Source organism: Rhincodon typus, chromosome 4 (assembly GCF_021869965.1).
Source record: "Rhincodon typus isolate 14 chromosome 4, sRhiTyp1.1, whole genome shotgun sequence".
Taxonomy (NCBI): Eukaryota; Metazoa; Chordata; class Chondrichthyes; order Orectolobiformes; family Rhincodontidae; genus Rhincodon; species Rhincodon typus.
The window spans coordinates 20,868,782-20,888,738 of record NC_063335.1 but is presented as its reverse complement, the minus strand read 5'-3'; the positions used below and the strand labels follow the sequence as shown (position 1 = coordinate 20,888,738).

General features: G+C 41.5%; 1 protein-coding gene across 2 annotated transcripts in view; it reads right to left on the bottom strand.

The window, feature by feature from the left end:
- The window catches only part of LOC109934315 (adenosine deaminase-like), a 42,374-nt gene that overhangs the window by 20,476 nt on the left and 1,941 nt on the right, over positions 1-19,957 (bottom strand). For both annotated transcript variants that reach the window (XM_020533139.2, XM_020533138.2), the window contains exons 3-4: positions 17,951-18,012; positions 835-957 (exon numbers count right to left, since the gene is read on the bottom strand). In XM_020533139.2, the coding sequence (XP_020388728.1) occupies positions 835-957; positions 17,951-18,012 (185 nt within the window). The remainder of the gene's footprint in view (positions 1-834; positions 958-17,950; positions 18,013-19,957) is intronic.

Below are 19,957 nucleotides of genomic sequence, written 5' to 3'. Positions count from 1 at the left end.
ATTAACATTTTTTCTTTCCGTAGATGCTGCCTGGCCGGATAACTATTTATGGTATTTTTGTTTTTAATTTCAGATTCCAGCATTTGCAGTAATTTGCTTATTTGCTGTATTAATATCAACATAACAATGTAATATACATCATTCACAATTTAGCATTCACTAAAATATAATCATCTGAGTGTGAAAATTAGCTCGATATGTGTGTTTAGGATGTTTTTTGCATGTACTAAACTCATGAGGTTTTACAAATCTTGCATGGAGTTAATTCAAACTAAATTTGAGGGATGGCCTTCACCTGGGATGTTCCTGTTTTGTTCCTATAACCTGTGCACAAGCATTAGACAAACTATGCAAACACTGTAGACATGACTTTACTGAGATTATATGACTCTACTGATAGCATTGCCAGTACAATGCAGTGTCTGTCAAGAAAACCCTTGAGAAAATTCCATTGTGTTCCCAGCTGACCAGCCCTGCCTAATAAAAGCAAAAGCGACAGCATTATATCAACTATCTCAGTTGGCCATTACCAATAACAAATGGATTTCAGACACCACTCCAGAACTTAAATACATTTTTTGGACTGCTGCACCATCATTATCTGTCATCTGAGACATTTAACACAGGCCCCATCAGGCAGCTTGAGTGGGTCTTAACATCGCATAGCATTAATCGAAGAGTAGAGAATACAACCACAATATTAGTCAACAGTCCTCCTTCAATCATCACCATCATAAACAGATTATTTGATCAATGATCTCATTTACAATGTGCAAGACATAGGTATTCAGAAGGACCATAATATAGAAAAATATAAAATAACAATGTACTTACGCAATCACTGGCATATAGTAACGGAACTTTGACAAGACCTCAGTAAGTGTTGACGGTTTGCTGCAGGTTACAAGTTTGCGAAGCTCATCTTCATTTTCGGCTGGTATTTGGATTTTTCTTTTCCTAAAGTAAAGATAATAGACAACAAATAATTGGGTTTCTTCAAGCATTCATGACTTTGCACATTTACAGTATATTGAATATAAGAAAAGTTCTTAGGCAATGCAGAAATAGAAATAAGGAAAACAATGCCAGGCCAACAAGAACAAAGTTAGATGCTGGTCAAGGAGATGGGACTTGAAGATTTACAAAGAGTTGGGAGAAATTATTTGGAGAATCTTAAGAGATAAAAAGTATTGGCCAATGATAACTGGATGTTTTCCAATAATGAAAAAGGTAAATGGAGGTAAACATGGAAGGCTGGAGTCAGAGGAATGCTACTCAAAAAAGGAGATAGGGCTGAATGAGATTTCCAAAAGATGGCATAGCAAGGTCAGAGATCGATATTTAGATGAGAACAAGATCATTGAATTCAACAATCCCTGTAATGAAACACTCCATGTTTCCCATCTCATTCCAAGTAACAATTATTATAAATTGACGACTCCCATTACTAACTTTTCCATTACTCATTAGATTTTCCTTTTCGCTCCAGTAAATCTCATCAAAAAGGTCTCTATTAAATCCCCCCTTAGCCTTTATTCTGTCAATAGACGCAATCCTAGTTTCTCAACCTTTGTGTATAATTTCTTGTCCTTGGCATCATCCTGGTGAGAGGATGCTGAACATATTTTTTTCCATTCATGTGATGAGGGCTTCGCCGGCTAGGCCAGCATTTACTGACCCATCCAGAGGGCAGTTAAGAGTCAACCACTTTGCTGTGGGTCTGACTCACACATAGACCGGAACAGGTAAGGATAAGTTTCCTTCCCTAAAGGAAACTAGTGAACCAGATGTGTTTTCCAAATAATTGGCAATAGATTCACAGTCACCATTAGACTCTTAATTCCAGATATTTATTGAATTCAAATTCTGCTAAATGCCATGGCATGATTTGAACTTTGGTGTCCAGAATATTACCTGGGTTCTCTGGATTAACAGCCCAGCAATAATACCACTAAGACATTGCCTGTCCAGATTACATAAACTCCTATTCCCTGACCAGGAATATTCTTTAACTTTTAAATATTCCTTATTTTTAAATGTTCTTTAATTTTTATGTACTTTCTTCATTCAAACTGCAAACAGTTCTCCAACTACAGCCTTATCATTCCTTTGTACAATATCGTAAACTATGTTCCTATGTGTGAAATTTAAAATGCTGTTGGCTTTTAAATTGTCTTTTTCTAATTGCACCAATACTTACAATGTAAATTCTGAGATCTATCTGTTTATCCATTCCCTTCAATATGTTCCAAATGACTGCACATTCACATTCATTGTCTTTCTTCCTAAAATGTAACTCATACTTTTCCACAATAAATTATGATGGTAGATCAGAGTATTTGTAGACATTTTTGCATTTAATTCTCAAATGTTTTGTTTTCAAAATGAGACATTTTTACTTTTAATTCTAAAATGAGGACTGCTACAGAAATATTGCAGATTTACACTCAGTGATTAAGTCCTGTGTGAACCCAATGGAATGTTGTATATAAAAGTTGTCAGGGAAACTTTAAACAGAGAGAGAGACTTAACAAGAAATAAAGAGAGGGCTATCTGTCTCACCCTGTTCCCGAAAAGGTCGCCTCTTGCTGGCATTTATGTTTACACTCCAGAAATACACCAGGATAGAAGCTAAAATTCCAATTTATTTCCTTTATCCATTTAATCAGTCATGTGTTCAAAAATCTTTCTTCAATAGCACCTGGAATACAATATGGAGAAATGCCCCTTCACAGGCCGAAACAGTCTTTCCAGTTGAAGCAGTATTTCACCTGTAGCTCCTCCAATCTTGTGTACTGTATTCGCTGCACCCAGTGTGGCCTACTCTACATTGGAGAAACCAAACGCAGACTGGGTGACCACTTTGTGGTACTCCTCCAATCTGCACAAGCAAGACCCCGACCTTCCCGCAGCTGGTCATTTTAACACAGCGTCCTCCTTGCACGCCCACATGTCTATCCTTGGCATGCTGCAGTGTTCCAGTGAATCAAAGCACAAACTGGAGGAACAATATCTCATCTTCAGACTAAGCACTTTACAACCTTCTGGACTTAATATTGAGTTCAACACCTTTAAACTGTGAACAATTTCTTCCCTCCCTTTTCGCTTGTTATCATGTCATCCCCTCCCCCCATCCCAGTCCTTTGAAGTCAGGCAAGACTCACAACTTTGTTCTGCCATTCTCATGGTACCAGGTTATAGTCCAACAGGTTTACTTGAAAACACAAACTTTCAGAGCCTCACTCTTTCTTCAGGTGTTAAGGAGAGAGGTAGTATCAGACACAGAATTTATAAGTAAAAAATCAAAGGTTCACACCAATGATGAATATGTCTTAAACAAACCTAAAGTTGTTGTTAAATCTTTAATCAGTTATGAGGTTTTAATTCATTAATATGTATATGTAAATCCCTGAATTCCTTTCAAGTCACTGCCCTGAGGGACTAAAGCTTTTATCAGTGTAAAGAAGAGGTGACATTTTAGGTCAGGCAATGCATGTTAGGTGTGAGACCTTGTTTAGAATCTGTTTGTATTTTGGTTTGGAGTCAGACTGGTTTTACTTCTAAAGTAGGACTTTGACAGATTGTCTATAAATTGTGTGTTTTATGAACAAAATAGACTGTATCTGCAAATACAAACTCACCCATAGATTCACATGCGTGTGTGTGTGTGTGTATGTGTGCGCGTGTGTGTGGGAGAGAGAGAGAGTGTGTGTGTGTGTGTGTGTGTGTGTGTGTGTGTGTGTGTGCACGCGCACATGTGTGGCGGGTGTGTGGGGGAGACAGAGAGAAAGAGTATGTGCGTGGGGGAGACTGTGTGTGTGTGTGTGTGTGTGTGTGTGTGCGCGCCGTGCGCACGGATGTGTGCACGTGTGAGGGACAATGTGTTTGTGAGATAGGATCAGTGTGAGAGTGTGCGTGTTTGTGTGGGACAGTGTGTGTATGAGAGAGGATCTGTGTGTGCATATGTGTGGGTGTGTGTGTGTGTGCGTGTGAGGGACAGTGTGTTTATGAGATAGGATCAGGGTGAGAGTGTGCGTGTTTGTGTGGGACAGTGTGTGTGTATGAGAGAGGATCTGAGTGCATGTGTGTGTGTGCATGCATGCATGTATGTGTGCATGAGGGACAGTGTGTCTGTGAGATAGGATCAGTGTGAGAGTGTGCGTGTGTGTGTGGGACAGTGTGTGTATGAGAGATGATCTGTCTGTGTTGTGCGCGCGGTGGGGTCACCTGTAGTGAGACATGAACCCAAGATCCCAGTTGAGGCCGTCCTCATGGGTACTGAACTCAGCTATCAGCCTCTGCTCGGCGACTCTGTATCGTTGTGCATCCCAAAGTCTGCCTGAAGATCAGAGGCCGAATGTTCTTAACCGCTGAAGTGTTCCCCCACTGGGAGGGAACATTTCTGTCTGGCGATTGTTGTGCACTGTCCATTTATCTGTTGTCGCAGTGTCTGCATGGTCTCGCCAATATACCATGCCTCGGAGCATCCTTGCCTGCAGGGTATGAGATAGACAACAGTGGCCAAGTCACATGAGTATCTGCTGTGCACATGATGGGTGTTGTTCCCACGTGTATTGGTGACATCCATGTCGATGATCTGACATGCCTTGCAGAGGTTGCCATGGCAGGGTTGTGTAGCGTTGTGGTCGATGTTGTCCTGAAGGCTGGGTAGTTTGCTGTGAACGATGGTCTGTTTAAAGTTTGGTGGTTGTTTGAAGATAAGAAGTGGAGGTGTGGGGAAGATCTTGGCGAGGTGCTCATCGTCATCGATATTGTGTTGAAGGCTGCGAAGAACATGGCGTAGTTTCTCCGCTCCCAGAAAGTACTGGACGACGAAGGGTACCCTATTGGACGTGTCCCTTGTCTGTCTTCTGAGGAGGTCATTGCAGTTTTTTTGCGGTGGTACATCGGAACCGGCGATCGGTGAGTTCAGCATCTGAACTACCAACATCTCTCCACCAGCACCCTACATCCACCACCCCGACAGCTCCCCACCAACTATAGCATAAATGCTGTCCCCTCCACACTTCACTTCAGCTCTGATGAAGAGTCATCTGGACTCAAAACACTAGCTTGCTCTCTCTCCACGGATGCTGTCTGACCGGCTGTGATCTCCAGCATTTGGTGTTTTCAGTACAGATTCCAGCATCTGTAGTAATTTGTTCCTACGTGGACAAATGTGAGGTGATCCACTCTGGGAGGAGAAACAGAAGAACTGAGTATTTCTTAAGCAGTATGAGGCTGGGAAGTGTTGAAAGGCCTCTGGTGTCCCTGTACATGTGTCACTGAAAGTCAACATACAGGTACAGCAAGCCATTAAGAAGGCAAATGGAATGTTGGTATTTATTACAACAGGATTTGAGTAAAGAAGTAAAGATGGCTTGAGTATTGTGTGCAACTCTGGTGTCCTCATCTATGGAGAGATATACTTGTCATAGAGTGAGTGCAACAAATAGTTCCCCGAACTAATTCAGGGATGGAGTGATTGTCCAATGCTTAGCTATGTTCTCTGGGGTTTAAGTGACCTAATATTATTGCAAAATGCTGAATCAAAAATAAATTGCTGACAAACGATGTTTCTTAGTTTAGCTTACTGTCCGTTTGCAACAAATCTATTGCATCCTCCACAGTTCTAGAGCATGTTACATACTGATGGAGCCAAACCCTTTTCAATATGTCTTCTGAATTATTTTAACGTTGGTATATCTTATTCGGACCTAGTGGCTTATCATTTCTGAGTCTGACCATTGTTACAATCCCTTGAAAGATGATAAATTCACAAGAAAAATGAATCCAGTGAGCAACTGATAAGATTACATGGCAAAAATGTCTGGTTTTGACTTCAAATATTGAACGTAAAGCCACATTGCCTAGCCCCAAATTCAGTCGGCAAGTTACACTGTAAACTACAGAAAATCTTGTTCATTTAAGTTTTAAAATGAGCAAACTTCCTTTTCAATGGTTAAACTTACCCTACCCCTTAAGATGGTTCTTCATTTTTCAGAAACTATCCAGAGCTTTGCTTTGTCTCCTGGTGCTTGCTTCCTTTTCCAGGTGGGCAACTTTTAATTCACAATCTGACTTTCAGAATGAAAGCTACCTGGAGGTCCCTCCCTCTAGCCAAAGCTAGGTGATGTGTACTCAGCCTCTGACTGTACTCTCTATACACTCATGACTGTGTGACCAAATTTCATCTGAACGTCATCTACAAGTTTGCTGTCAATACCACCGTTGTATGTCAGATATCAAACAATGATGAGTCAGAATACAGGGAGGAGATAAACTGCTTAGTGTCATGGTGCAACGATAACAATCTGTCCCTCAATAATAGCAAAAGTAAAAAGCTGACCATCGACTTCAGGAAGAAAGGAGGAGGACATGCCCCTATCTACATCAATGGAGCTGGGATGGAGAGGCTCGACAGCGTCAAGTTCCTAGGAGTGACGATAACCAACAATCTGATCTGGACCACTCACGTAAATGCAATGGTCAAGAAGGCACAACAACTCCTCTTCTTCCTCAGGAGGCTAAGGAAATTCAGCATGTCTACAAGGACTCTTACCAACTTTTACAGATGCACCATAGGAAAGCATTCTATCTGAGTGCATCACGGCTTGGGACAGCAACTGCTCTGCCCAGGACCATGAGAAACTACAGAAAGTTGTGAACACAGCCCAGTTCACAATGCGAACAGACTTCCCAGCCATTGACTCCATCTACACTTCTCTACAGTTAGGTACATGTGACAACAATAAATCAAATCAAATTAAATCAAATCTTCCAGCCTTGTTAAAAGCTCCATGAACTTGGTCTCTTCTATCTAAGTGCATTTTTCCCCCCACCCTCTATATAATGAACAATAGAGATTCGTTATCTCTAATCCTTCTCTCTTTGTCTGCCTCAGATTTTTGCAGACTGACCTATGAGATTCAGGTATACATTAACAAAACCCTGTAACTGATATTACAGTAGCTTGCCATGGTTTCATCCCCTCTCAAAGCCCATTTCCAGGCGACATGAATCCCAACTCCATTCTATTGTGGATCTCGATTCAATAAACGTGAAGTTAGAAAGGCACAACAGGTCAGACAGCATCCAAGGAGCAGGAAAGTCAAAGTTTCAGGATGAAACGTTCGTCTGGACGGGGAGGGTGTGGGGAGCTCAGAAGTAAATAGAGGAAGAGGGTGAGGCTGGGGGGAGGGTATTTGAACATAAGAACATAAGAACTAGGAGCAGGAGTAGGCCGTCTGGCCCTTCGAGCCTGCTCCGCCATTCAATAAGATCATGGCTGATCCTTTCGTGGACTCAGATCCACTTACCCGCGTTCTCACCGTATCCCTTAATTCCTTTATTGTTCAAAAAAAAAAAAAAAACGACTTTTTTTTAAAAACATTTACTGAAGTAGCGTCAACTACTTCACTGGGCAAGAAATTCCACAGATTAACAACCCTCTGGGTGAAGAAATTCCTTGTCAGTTCAGTCCTAAATCTGCTCCCTCTAACCTTGAGATGGAGGTAGGCGGATGCAGGCAGGGGGTTATTGTGGTTGGTCAGTGGGAAGGGTGGACTGGATAGATGAGTGGGAAGATGGACAGGTTGGGAGTGGAGAGATCTTGAAGCTGGTGAGGACAATATTCAGGCCATTGGGTTGTAAGTTTCCAAGGCGAAACATGAGGTGTTGTTCCTCCAGTTTGCGTTTGGCCTCACTCTGACAGTGGAGGAGACTAAGGATGGGCATATCACCACGGGAGTGGGAGGGGAAGTTAAAGTGGATGGCAACCGGAAGATTGGGCTGGTTGGTGCATGCACAGCAGACATGCTCCACAAACCGGTCCCAGAGTCTACGTTTGGTCTCTCCGACATAGAGACCACACCAGGAGCAACGGATACAGTAAATGAGGTTAGATGAAGTGCAGGTGAATCTCTGCCGGATTTGGAAGGATTGTTTAGAGCCTTGGACAGAGGTGACAGGGCAAGGGTGGGGGCAGGTGTAGCACCTTCTGCAATTGCAGGGAAAGGTACTAGGTGTAGTGGAGGGGTTGGTAGGGAGTGTAGAGCTGATGAGGGAATGATGGAGTGAACAGTCCCTGCGGAAAGCAGACAGGGGTGGGGAGGGAAATAGATTTTTGGTGGGGGGGTCCAATTGTAGGTGGCGGAAATGTTGGAGGATGATGCGTTGGATTCAGAGGTTGGTGGGGTGGTTTGTGAGGACTAAGGGGACTCTATCCTTATTGTGGTTGGGGGGAGGGCAGAAGCACACGAAATGAGGGAGATGCGGGTGAGAGCATCCTTAATAACAGGGGAAACTACAGTCTCTCGGATCTAAATAGCTTTAAGTATAATTGTTCCAAAATTTAACATTCCTGTTACAAGCTATTCCTAGACAAGCAGAAGGGAAGAAGACTTGTGGACAATCACCATAACCTAAACAAATGGAAGAGAGGAGAACTCTGTGTATCTGAAACAGTGTGAAAGAGAGCAAGCATTATTGGGAATATAAATGCTTTCCTTTCATGTTTAGGAAATTTTTTTTGTTGCAACTAGATAGAAATTCTAATGATGAGTGTTAAAATTCCTCTTTGTTTTCTGCACAAAGTCTGTACTGAACTGTACTTGTACTTACTTATAATTTATGAATAAAGAATGTTTTTGAAATAAAAAAAAGTCAGTCACCAGGTTATAGGAGGTATGGTTAGTAAGTTTGCAGATGACACAAAAATAGATGGTGTAGTGGACAGTGAAGATTTTCTCAAAGTACAACATGACCTTGATCAGATGGGCCAATGGGCCGACCAGTGGCAGATGGAATTTATTTTAGAGAAACGTGAGGTGTTGTATTTTTGTAAGGCAAAGCAGAGCAAGACTTATACAGTTAATGGTGGGGCCCTGGGGAGTGTTGCCAAAGAGACACAGGGTAGAGGTGCACAGTTCCTTCAAAGTGGAGTCGCAGGTAGACAGGATGGTGAAGAAGGCGTTTGGCACATTTGCCTTCATTGGTCAGAACATTGAGTTATAGGAGTTGGGAGGTCATGTTGCGGCTGTACAGGACATTGACGAGGCCACTTTTAGAATACTGCATTCAATTCTGGTCGCCCTTCTATTGGAAAGATGTTGTTAAACTTGAAAGGGTGCAGAAAAGATTTACAAGGATGTTGCTGGGACTGGAAGGTTAGAGTTACAGGGAGAGGCTGAATAGATTAAGGCTATTTTCCCTGGAGAATCGGAGGCTGAGGGGTGACCTTATGGAGGTTTATAAAATCATGAGGGGCATGGATAGGGTGAATAGTCAAGGTCTTTTTCCAAGCGTGGGAGAGTCTAAAACTAGACAGAATAGGCTAAAGGTGAGAGGGGAAAGATTTAAAAGAACCTGATGTGCAACTTTTTCACGCTGAGGGTGGTGTGTGTATGGTACGAGCTGCTAGAGGAAGTGGTGGAGGCTGCTACATTTATGACATTTAAAAGACATCTGAATAGGTATATGAATAGGAAGGGTTTGGAGGGATATGGGCCAAATGCTGGCAAATGGAATTAGGTCAGATTACGATGTCGGGTCGGCACAGACAAGTTGGGCAGAAGCGTCTGTTTTCATGCTGTATGACTCTACGACTCTATGATAGCAGCTTCATAAGAAGCAGAAGAGGGAGAAAGAACGAGATTAGCAGTTTCTCAAAACACTGAGGGAGCAGGCACAGAACCTTTGAAAAAAGAACAGTAGACCTGCATGAGAACGGCAATGGTCACAAGGAATGAGTCAGGAAGTAGAAAACCCCTTCAAAATCCCTTATCTCTACCTTTAAGTAAATACAAGTACAAAACTGTTCAATACAGACCTTGTGCAGAAAATAAAGAGGACACTGTAGGAAAATAGGCAGGTAATTGGTGGGTATTTTCCCCAAAGTAACAAAGAGACCAGCAGGAAAGCCAATGGCAAAAGATCACAGCCAAGAGCTCCTGTGGATAGCTCCAGCTAACTAAGGAAGTGGAGCTCGGAACTTGGTGAGGAGAAGGAGAGAAAGGTCAACCGTGGAAAGGACATTAGTGCTCTGACCAGGGCAATGCCTGAGATCACAGTAGGGAGGTCCTCCTGCTCTTCTTCATTCTTGCCCACATACAGCACTGTAAAAGGGACTTTGCTTTTAGCTCAGAGACAGTAGGAACTGCCAATGCTGGAATCTGAGATAACAAGGTGTAGAGCTGGATGAACGTCAGAGGAGCAGGAAAGCTGATGTTTCGGGTCTGGCATTTCTGAAGAAGGGTCCAGACCCAAAACGTCAGCTTTCCTGCTCCTCTGATGCTGCCTGGCCTGCTGTGTTCATCCAGCTCTACACCTTGTTATCTTTGCTTTTAGCTTTGTCTTTTCATCTGTAGCACGGCAGTTCCTGTCGCATATTTGCAGTCAGGTTTCCCAAGTCTTAGGAAACGTCTGCAGGACAACTTTAGAAAAAGGCTCCAAAGTGAACTGTAAGAGCCTGATTCAAATTTGTTTTGAAGTGTCCTTCCTCATCACAGAAGGATATTTGCATTGTTAGCAATCTGTGCGGTTCTTAAGTAGTGAGCCTGCATATTTCATTTCTACTTTCGCTGATTTTCTTCTGCCTTAAGTATGGAAGTTAATATTAAGGATGAACCTCTGCCTTACCATCAATCAGTCTTCCTTTCATACCTCCTCTATGGATTTTTACTTTTCATATGCCAATAAGTTCCATTAACATTTCCCTTTCTGATCTCCTCAAATTGCTTTTCATTACTCTTTTTGTCCTTTTATTCTCCTTTTTCACTTCTTTACTACTTCAAAATTTCTTACAATGTTAATATTTTGTGTTCTAATTTTATCACATCCTCCCCTTTTAGGTTTCACATTACTTTGAACTCTCCCATTTATCCATTGAATCCTATTCTTTAAAGTTTTATCTGTTCACCTGATAGGAATGTATTTATTTTTATGAGTTTTATTTCAGATTTAAAGATTTCTCATTGTTGATCCACCTATTTGCAAACTTTTCTGTCCTATTATTAGGCATGATAGGTTACAACTTAATTCCTCTGTCTACAGATTCTGCCTGAGTGTTTCCAGTATTTTCTACCTTTCTTTCTTTTGTGTCCATCTCGGCTCACTGGCACTGCTTTTCTTCCATAAAAAGATTGTGAAGACCTACTCCAGAAACTTGAGAACATAATCCAGGTTGATAGTTCAGTGTTGAGGTTGACTGACCCTTGATGTTTTAGTGACTAGACTACAAAATCCCATTCTCACCTTCAGATGACTGCATGGCTCTTTTTCATCTTCCTTTCTCCAAACTGACCTGACAGTACTCTCCTCTCTTTCTAACAATTGCTTATTTCCTGCTCCTGCCAACCTCTTGACTTCAAGCAGACACTTAAAAATGTCTTTGATCTCCACTGTCTCTCCATCTCTGCAAGCAAGCTTTCCTCTTACTCAGATTGTTCCTTTTTATTTGATTTCTACCCTATTGAGAGCTTCTTTTATCAAGAAGATGATGCTATAAATCGAAATTGTTGTCAGTGGGAATGATCTCTTTGTCTCTAAATTGTTGATGAATTCCACTTCTCAGAAGTCCTGCCACTCTTTGTGAATGTAGCTTACCTGAAGTTAATTTGTCAATGGACCAGCTTTAGGACTGGAAACACACTTAGGAACATAGGAAATAAGAGCAGGATTGCACCTCTCGAGTGTGCTCCATCATTCAACTAGCGCATTGTTGATTTTCATCTCAATGCCATTTCCTGTATGCTTCCCATATCCTGTGATGTCTGTAACATCTAGAGATCTATGAAGCTCTGTTTTCAACATAATCAATGATCAAATCTCCACATAAGTGGAAAATGTACCTTCTTGTTTCCAACAACACAGAGTGGAGCTGGAGGAACACAGCAGGCCAGGCAGCATCAGAGGAGCAGGAAAGCTGACCTTTCGGGTCGGGACCCTTCTTCTGGCCTGCTGTGTTCCTCCAGCTCCACCCTGTGTTATCTCTGACTCCAGCATCGGCAGTTCTTACTATCTCTTCTTGTTTCCAATGACCTCTTTCACCATTTATATCTGCCTGCAACAAAAAAGCACAGCTGGGGCTAAACGGTCAAATAGACAAAAAGGACAGACGGGTGGGTAAAAATGAAAGAAAACTAGGGCAGGCCAGGGAACAAACAGAGGGATAAATCATTAAAAAAAACAGTAACACTTGGAAATTGACATACTGGTCATACTGGAGCTTCATTCTGAAATAACAAAGATGGGTTGCACCAGTAAATCTCATTTGTTAGTTTGTAAAATAAACTTAAACTGATTAACAGTGAGGCAGGAACAAAATATGTGCCAGAGAGCACTCATTTTGGAGTGTGTGGGAGCAAGATCTCATGGATGGATGATTTAGGTGGTGTTTTTCTAAGGATTTCTCTTTTTGTTTGTCTGTCTGCCTTTTTTCATATGAAAACGTACATAAACATTGAAATTTCTACAATACATGGGTAGCAATTAGACATATACACATGATATTGCAAAATCCATAAATCAAAAAGTTCAGATACAGTGTCAGCACATTGGTAAGAAATACTGTTGACATTACAGTTTGACATTGACACACACCAATATTAAAAGTGACGTTATTTAGACAGCTGCTATTAGGGAAGTGAGAGAGGAAAGTGGCTGCACAGAGCTCCACGAGAGGACAAATGTGATAGGACCAGTCATTTCTGCTGATTATTCAAATATAAAATCCTGTAAGGGATAGATTTAGACATTCTGCAATTAACAGATTAGAAAAGCTTTCATTAACAGTTGGGCAAGCTCATAGTTTAATATTAAATGGTTTGATATTTAGCTCAGTTCAAGATGATTTAATCAATTTTCAGCCCATTCTCTACTGCTGCTATGAGTGACTGACTCCAATCACCTGCTGATCCCATGACTTGCCATTGGTTATTTTGGTTTCCAGCTGCAATCTATTCTTAATACAAACCTCTACTGCACTTGGAATTCATGCTGACCTCCAATTTTAGCACCTTTCTGCTCTGCGAATAGTTCTATACACTTTCTATACTCCCACAAAATGGCTGCTATCAGACTTCCTCTGATAGGCTGCACTCCAATACCTTCATGATTTTACACACTGCACCTGTCTTAAGTTTCAGTCAACAGTTTTGACAATGTAGCAGCTTAACCTTACCCTGCCTACAACAAATTATTATCCCACCATGCAACTGTTAACTTTAACGCTAGACTCCATCCCTATAGTCTCCTATCAACTTATGTCTTGCTACCAATATTTTTATGCATTCTCCTATTAAGTAGTCAGAGCTATATCACTGAGTTCTCCCTGTGTCCATTAGTGTATGCATTTGTCTGCCACTCTGAACCTGAATCCATCAATTTCCATTTTTTCAGCTTCTTTTCTATTTACTCCTTTTGGATTACTCTTTCAATTGTCATGCCTGTTTTTGCTTCTTTTCTCTTAAATACTCTGCCCTTCCAAATGCCTGTTTCAACCTTTCAAATCACCCTGGCCTTCCTGTTCTCTTGCCAGCAAGTACATTTGACAAGCTTAGATGAGCTTATAGCTTCCTTGGCAATCTCCAAAGGATTCATTCGATTTGATTTGATTTATTGTAGTCACACGTACCTAGGTACAGTGAAAAGCTTTGTTTGCGAGCCATACAGGAAGGTCATAGTAAGCAGGGACATACAGATCAGAGGGTGCTTAGACAGTGTGAGGCATACAGGTTACAACATTCATCAGTCCCTTCATCAGTCTAATTAACAACAGGGAATAAGCTGCTCTTGAACCTTTTGGTGTATGTGTTCAAGCTTCTATATCTTTTGCCTGACAGGAGAGGTTGCACCAACACAACAGCCTTGATGAAAACCTGGCTGAGAGATTATGACACCTTCCCCGAAAAGGAAACTTCCCCATCTGGCTATGTTTTCCACCATTTGTCAAGTCAACACCAAATCAGTCTGTTAAAACTGTCCATTATTTCAGAGTCATGCAAAATTGGAAAGATAAACTTCATGCTCTTAAACCATCTCCTTAATCTGCTCCTTCCTCTAACTTCCTGATCTCCAACAATAAGTGCAAGAAGCTCATAGAGTTCTTAATTGCTAAGACTGTCAGCATTGAATTAGCTGTCTCTGCCACTTCCCTTCCTTCCACTAGGCTGCTGAGCCAATCCATCTGTAAGGGCTCCCCTGCCCCAATCCCAAACTTGTATCTTCCTCTACTTTGTTTTCTATCATTCATGATTTTCTCTCTGTATTCAGTATGTCCATGATACCCACTTCCTGCTCGCTCAATCATACTCCCCACTAAACGACTGATCACCTTACTATCCTTCCTGATCCCCGCATTAGCCAATTTCAAGTATCATCCTTCTCTCCTTTGAAGCGGTTATCGGCCCTGTCCTCAAAACAAAAACCTTAGCCTGACCAGCTTTGCAAACCAATGCTCCATTTCCTACTTTCCTTTCTACTCAAAAATCCCTGAGCATTTGTGACCTTCCAAAGCTATGCCCATCTTTCCCGGAATACCATGTTTGAAGCTCCAAAATCAATGTTCTGCCGGTGTCACAAAAACTGAAACTGTTTTTTAATCAAACTCTCAAATTACATCCTGTGTGACTACGGCGAAGAAAAACTTTCCATCCTTCCATCCAACTTTTCAACTTACCTGAAGACTAAGACATGGTTTACAAAATCATCCTCCTCCAATGCCCCTCCACTTTTGTTCCGTGGAAGGAACTGCATTCATCTGGTTCCATTCTCATCTGTCTAATAATAGCCTGTTTTATGGCTTCACTTCCAAGTTGCACACCTTTTCCTTAAGAGGCCCCCCTCCTTATTCTCATCTATATCTGGTCCTTGGTGACATCATCTAAAAACACAGCTTAATTTTTCACACATACCCTGAATAACCCCAAGCTCTAACTCACAACTACCTCTCTTCACTCCTCCACTGAGCTTAGTTATCAGACTGCTTCTCAGACATACAATTCTGGCTGGACAAATAGTCTTACAATGACCCTTTGTGTCATACTTCACCTCAAAATGAGCTTCCAACCATGCATTAATGCAATAACTAAAACCATCTATTTTCAACTCTGTACCACATCAATCACACCCCCACTCTTCCATGCATCAGTTCACCTACTATTGAAAACCTCATCCATGCTTTAGTTGACTATTCAAATGTATTCCTGACTGATCTATCATATTATATTCACCATATACTTGAGGTCATCTAAAACTCTCCCACCTATATTCTCACACGTTAAGCCCTGTTCACCCAACACCCTGGTACATTCTCACCTACACTGGTTCCAGTCAAGCAACACCTTCATTTGAAAACAGTCATCCTCGTTTTCACATCCCTTCATAGCAGTACCCCTCTTTATCTTTGTCATCTCCTGGCCCACAACGTTCCAAGATATCTGCACTCATCTATTTCTAGGGGTCTCTTAAGAAACACTGGTTCTGTGCATTCAGCTTTCTAAGGGAATCTTAGGAATCTTCTCCTGAAACCTCACTACCTCTCTCTTTATTCTCCTTTAAGACATTCCTTAAATACAACTTCTTTGACCATATATCGGTCATAAATTTTGCCTTTATAAAACTCCTATGAAACACTTTAGGATGTTTCATGGTGAAATAGTTTGGCACACAGGTGCAGCAGGTGATGAGAAAAGCTAATGGCACACTGGCTTTCATAGCAAGAGGATTTGAGTATAGGAGTAGGGAAGTCTTGTTGCAGTTATACAGGGCCTTGGTGAGGCCACACCCTGAGTATTGTGTATAGCTTTGGTGTCCTAGTTTGAGGAAGGACATTCTTGCTACTGAGGGAGTCCAGTGAACGTTCACCAGACTGATTCCTGGGATGCCAGGACTGACATATCAAGAAAGACTGGATTGACTGGGCTTGTACTCAGTGGAATTTAGAAGAATGGGGTGGGATCTCATAGAAACATATAAAATCCTGATAGGGCTGGACAGGCTAGACGCGGGAAGGATGTTCGCAATGTTGGTGAAGTCCAGAACCAGAGGGTGACAGTCTAAGAATAAGGGGTAAGCCATTCAGGACTGAAATGAGGAAGAATTTCTTCACTCAGAGAGTTGTGAACCTGTGCAATTCTCTCCTACAGAAAGCTGTTGATGCCAGTTCATGGCTCTTGCAGCTAAAGGAGTCAAGGGATATGGAGAGAGAGTGGGAATGGGATATTGAAGTTGCATGGTCAGTTATGATCATGTTGAATGGTGGTGCAGGTTCGAAGGGCTGAATGGCCTACTCCTGCACCTATTTTCTATGTTTCTTTGTTTCCTTGAAATTAAAGGCAGTTTGCAAATAGAAGTCAGCATTGTTACTGCTGAAATTGTTAAAAAGAGAGTTATTCAGTTGGCAGAGAGCAAAGGAGTTGCTGTCATCACAATCAATGGGACATATCTGCATAAACATATAGATGTCGAAATTGGGCACAGGAACTTACAATTAACAGCCCCTGTCAAATGGCAAAAAGGTGGTGATTGATTTCCCCCTTTTAAAACCCTGACCATTTTGGTATCACCAACAATCAAAGAAATGTGTGTCTATCTTTGTCTCACACCCATTTTTTGTCTTGATGCTTTGGTTGCTCATCTGGTTTTCCATTTGTGCTGTCTCTATCACTCTGGTTTGTTATTTTATACTTTCATTTTTTGCAAATCCCATTTTCTCATTGTCGCTTCCCTTCTATTTTGTCCCTCTTCTCTCCTTCATACGTCTCTGTTTTTGTGTTTGTTTACTGACATGCATGATAATATTTTTACGTTCTGGGAAACTCAGCATAACAGGTTGAAGGGTGGGGTGGGGAACATACAATAGGTCAGAGGTCATCTCGGATAATGGACATCAGAGAGGAGCTAAAGACTCGCTGGTTCAGAGAAAACTTTACACAGAAAGCTTAGCAAGGAGAGATTTTATACAGTATGGATGGATCTTTAGTCTGGCAAAATACATCAGATTTTTGTATTGCAGAAGAAAGACATGCATTTTTTAAAAACTTTTCATCTTGCACTCATCAGGACATTACGCAAGAAAATAAATTTGAATAAGAATTTGTGTTCTCACACCAAGTCCTGATAAGAGCAAGATGAAAAGTTTCAGCAAAATGTGCCTTTTGAGCAATAATGAAGTTTTGTACTACAAATGAAATAACTCCACAAAGGCTGGTATCCCGTTACGAAGTAACCCTTTATTTACACGTGCATAGTACATGACACTGACCTAGTTAGCATAGAGCTGGCTCCAAGAGTGAGTAGAATCCCCGAGACTCCTGTTTACATCTGTCAACCCAGGCTCCCTAATTGGACCAGGTTAACAACCCCAATCAGGGAACACATACTCTGTGAGATCCACCTGACTGACACTGTTCTAATCACTACATTGAACATTGGTTTTCAGTTGCACAATGGAAAAGAGCCGTGAGAGATGCAAACTAGAAGGAAATGGAAAGTTGGCATGAACTGGTGTTAACTGTGAACATGTCTCTATTTAGAGGAATTTTCATGGGATCTGGAGGTGTTTGACCAATGCTCAAAATTTGTTGTGCTTAATTATTTATAAGCTGGGGAATACAGAGACTGGGAAAACACAGGACATTGGAATTCTGAGCAAGCCAATTGCATTAGAGACTGGAGTTCATGGCAGTTGGGCAGAACTGAGATGAGATCATTCATACTGGAAATTTGTGGCTGGGTTGTTAAAATAACTGGAAGAGAGAGTGCACTGAGAAATTGTGGGATCATACAGTAGGAGAAGAAAGCAAGAATCATTACAGATGGTGATGGGAATCTGGAATTACTAATCTTGCTGATACTCTTCCCATTGCCAAAGAGCAATAATAAAGCTTTTAGTTCTTTATTTTGTACAAACAGCAAGATAAATTGGAATTGTACACATTAATTCACATACTTGGCAAAGTGCAGAATAGTTTTAAGTCTTATGGCTCCATCGAGATGACAGTGAAGTTCAACCTGTAAAAGAGAGACAGAACAGCATAACGGATGGAATTTCATGTGCAGGGGAACTGATGTCACCCATGCAGTCACATATTTCAGCCACCTCTGATGAAATTAAGTGCATCAGTGCTGCCAGGGATCTCAGTGGTCCCCTGGGGGCATATTGATTCATGGAATCATTTAGTGTAGAGAGGAGATCCCACCTCCAGTCCAACACCAGCAGCTTTCCAATATCTGCGAGTGTGATCACTGCCAGTACCACACTGGGGCCGACAGGAAGGTTTCAGCAATGGATTTTGCACAGTCAAGTAAATGGATTGAGATTGGGATCCCCGGCAGATGGGGTCACTGAAAAGGTTCGGTTGAGGTACCAAAGGCAAGAGAGGGCTGTAGCTTCTGTGGATCTCCATGCCAAATCCCTGATGGTGCACAAAGACTCTGAGAACAAGATCCCAACCCCTCTACGAATCTGCAGGCCAACAGGAAGTCTTCCTGGATAACTTGAAGCTTGTAAGATGAGGGAAATAATTATATGATCTTGAAAAGAAATTAAGTCAGTGTAAGTTGGAACATTGAAAAATACCCCAAATAAAGTGCCAAAACCAAACTGTGCCTGCACCATACTGCCAGACCCCTACCACCAGACTCCCATCCCAATTACAATACACAGGGGACAGTTTTTTAAAAAAAATTAGGGGTGATCCTTTTAGGACAGAGACCAGGACAATTTTCTTTTCTCACAGGGGGTTGTGCAACTTTGTATCGTCATATGGCAGTAAAGCTCACGTGTTTAAAGTAAGAAAGAATTGGCTATACGAAACCAATGTTACAAGAGTGAATTCCGTGGCACTTCGACTTACCCTAAGCATATATTTAAAGTACTCTTCGTAGAAGTCATATCGATCTTGAAACATTAACTATTTATTTCTCTACCGACGCTGAGTTTCTCTAGAACTTTCTGCTTTTATTCCAGGACCTGCAGTACTTTGGTTTTCAATATATTTAAGGTATTCTGAAATGATCATCGTTTTTCACAGCAAAGTCTGGTCAACACGTCAATAGTAAACAAGCTCCTTTTTTGAAGTTTACAGATTTAATAATAATTGGTGTCAAATGGTGCACTGCTGTTCGGACATTGCTAATTGGATGGGTATTTCTCATATTTGCCTGTCTCTAAACAGCACCACGACAGCTTGAAAATCACCTTTAATAAATTTAAAATGTTGAAAAAATACAAAATGATAATTGATTGTTTTTGTTTGCTAGCTAGAAGTGTAGCCTTTGATTGGAGTCACCTTAAAAAAAGGGCATGCCTATCTGCACCACAGAATCTGGACTGCTTTGCAAAGATTTATGCTTATCCCAATTTTAAGTATCTATGCACTGACTTTCCAAATGTAATGTCAATATAAAGCAATTTAGCATTGCATAAAATATGTTCTGAAGGTGCTGTAAGAGTCCATCTGGTGGTGGTGGTCTGGCATGCACTGCCCAGGAGGATAGTTGAGGCAGAAAACTTCACATATACTTGGATGAGTACTTGAGGTGTCATATCATTCAAAGCTAGCTATGGTCCCAGTGCAGGAAAGTGGGACCAGAGTCATAGAATCGTACAGCATGGAAACAGACCTTTTGGTCCAACTCTTCCAGGCTGACCAGATATCCTAAATTAATCTAGTCCCATTTTCCAGCATTTGGCCCGTATCCCTCCAAGCCATTTCTATTCATATACTCATCCAGAAGCTTTTTAAATGTTGTAACTGTGCCAGTCTCCACCACTTCCTCTGGCAGCTCGTTCCATACACGCACCACCCTCTGCATGAAAACGTCGCACATTACATTCCTTTCAAATCTTTCCCTTGTCGCCTTAAACCTATGCCCTCCAGTTTTGGACTCCCCTACCCTGGGGAAAAGACCTTGTCTCCTCACCCTATCCATGCCCCTCATGATTTTATAAACT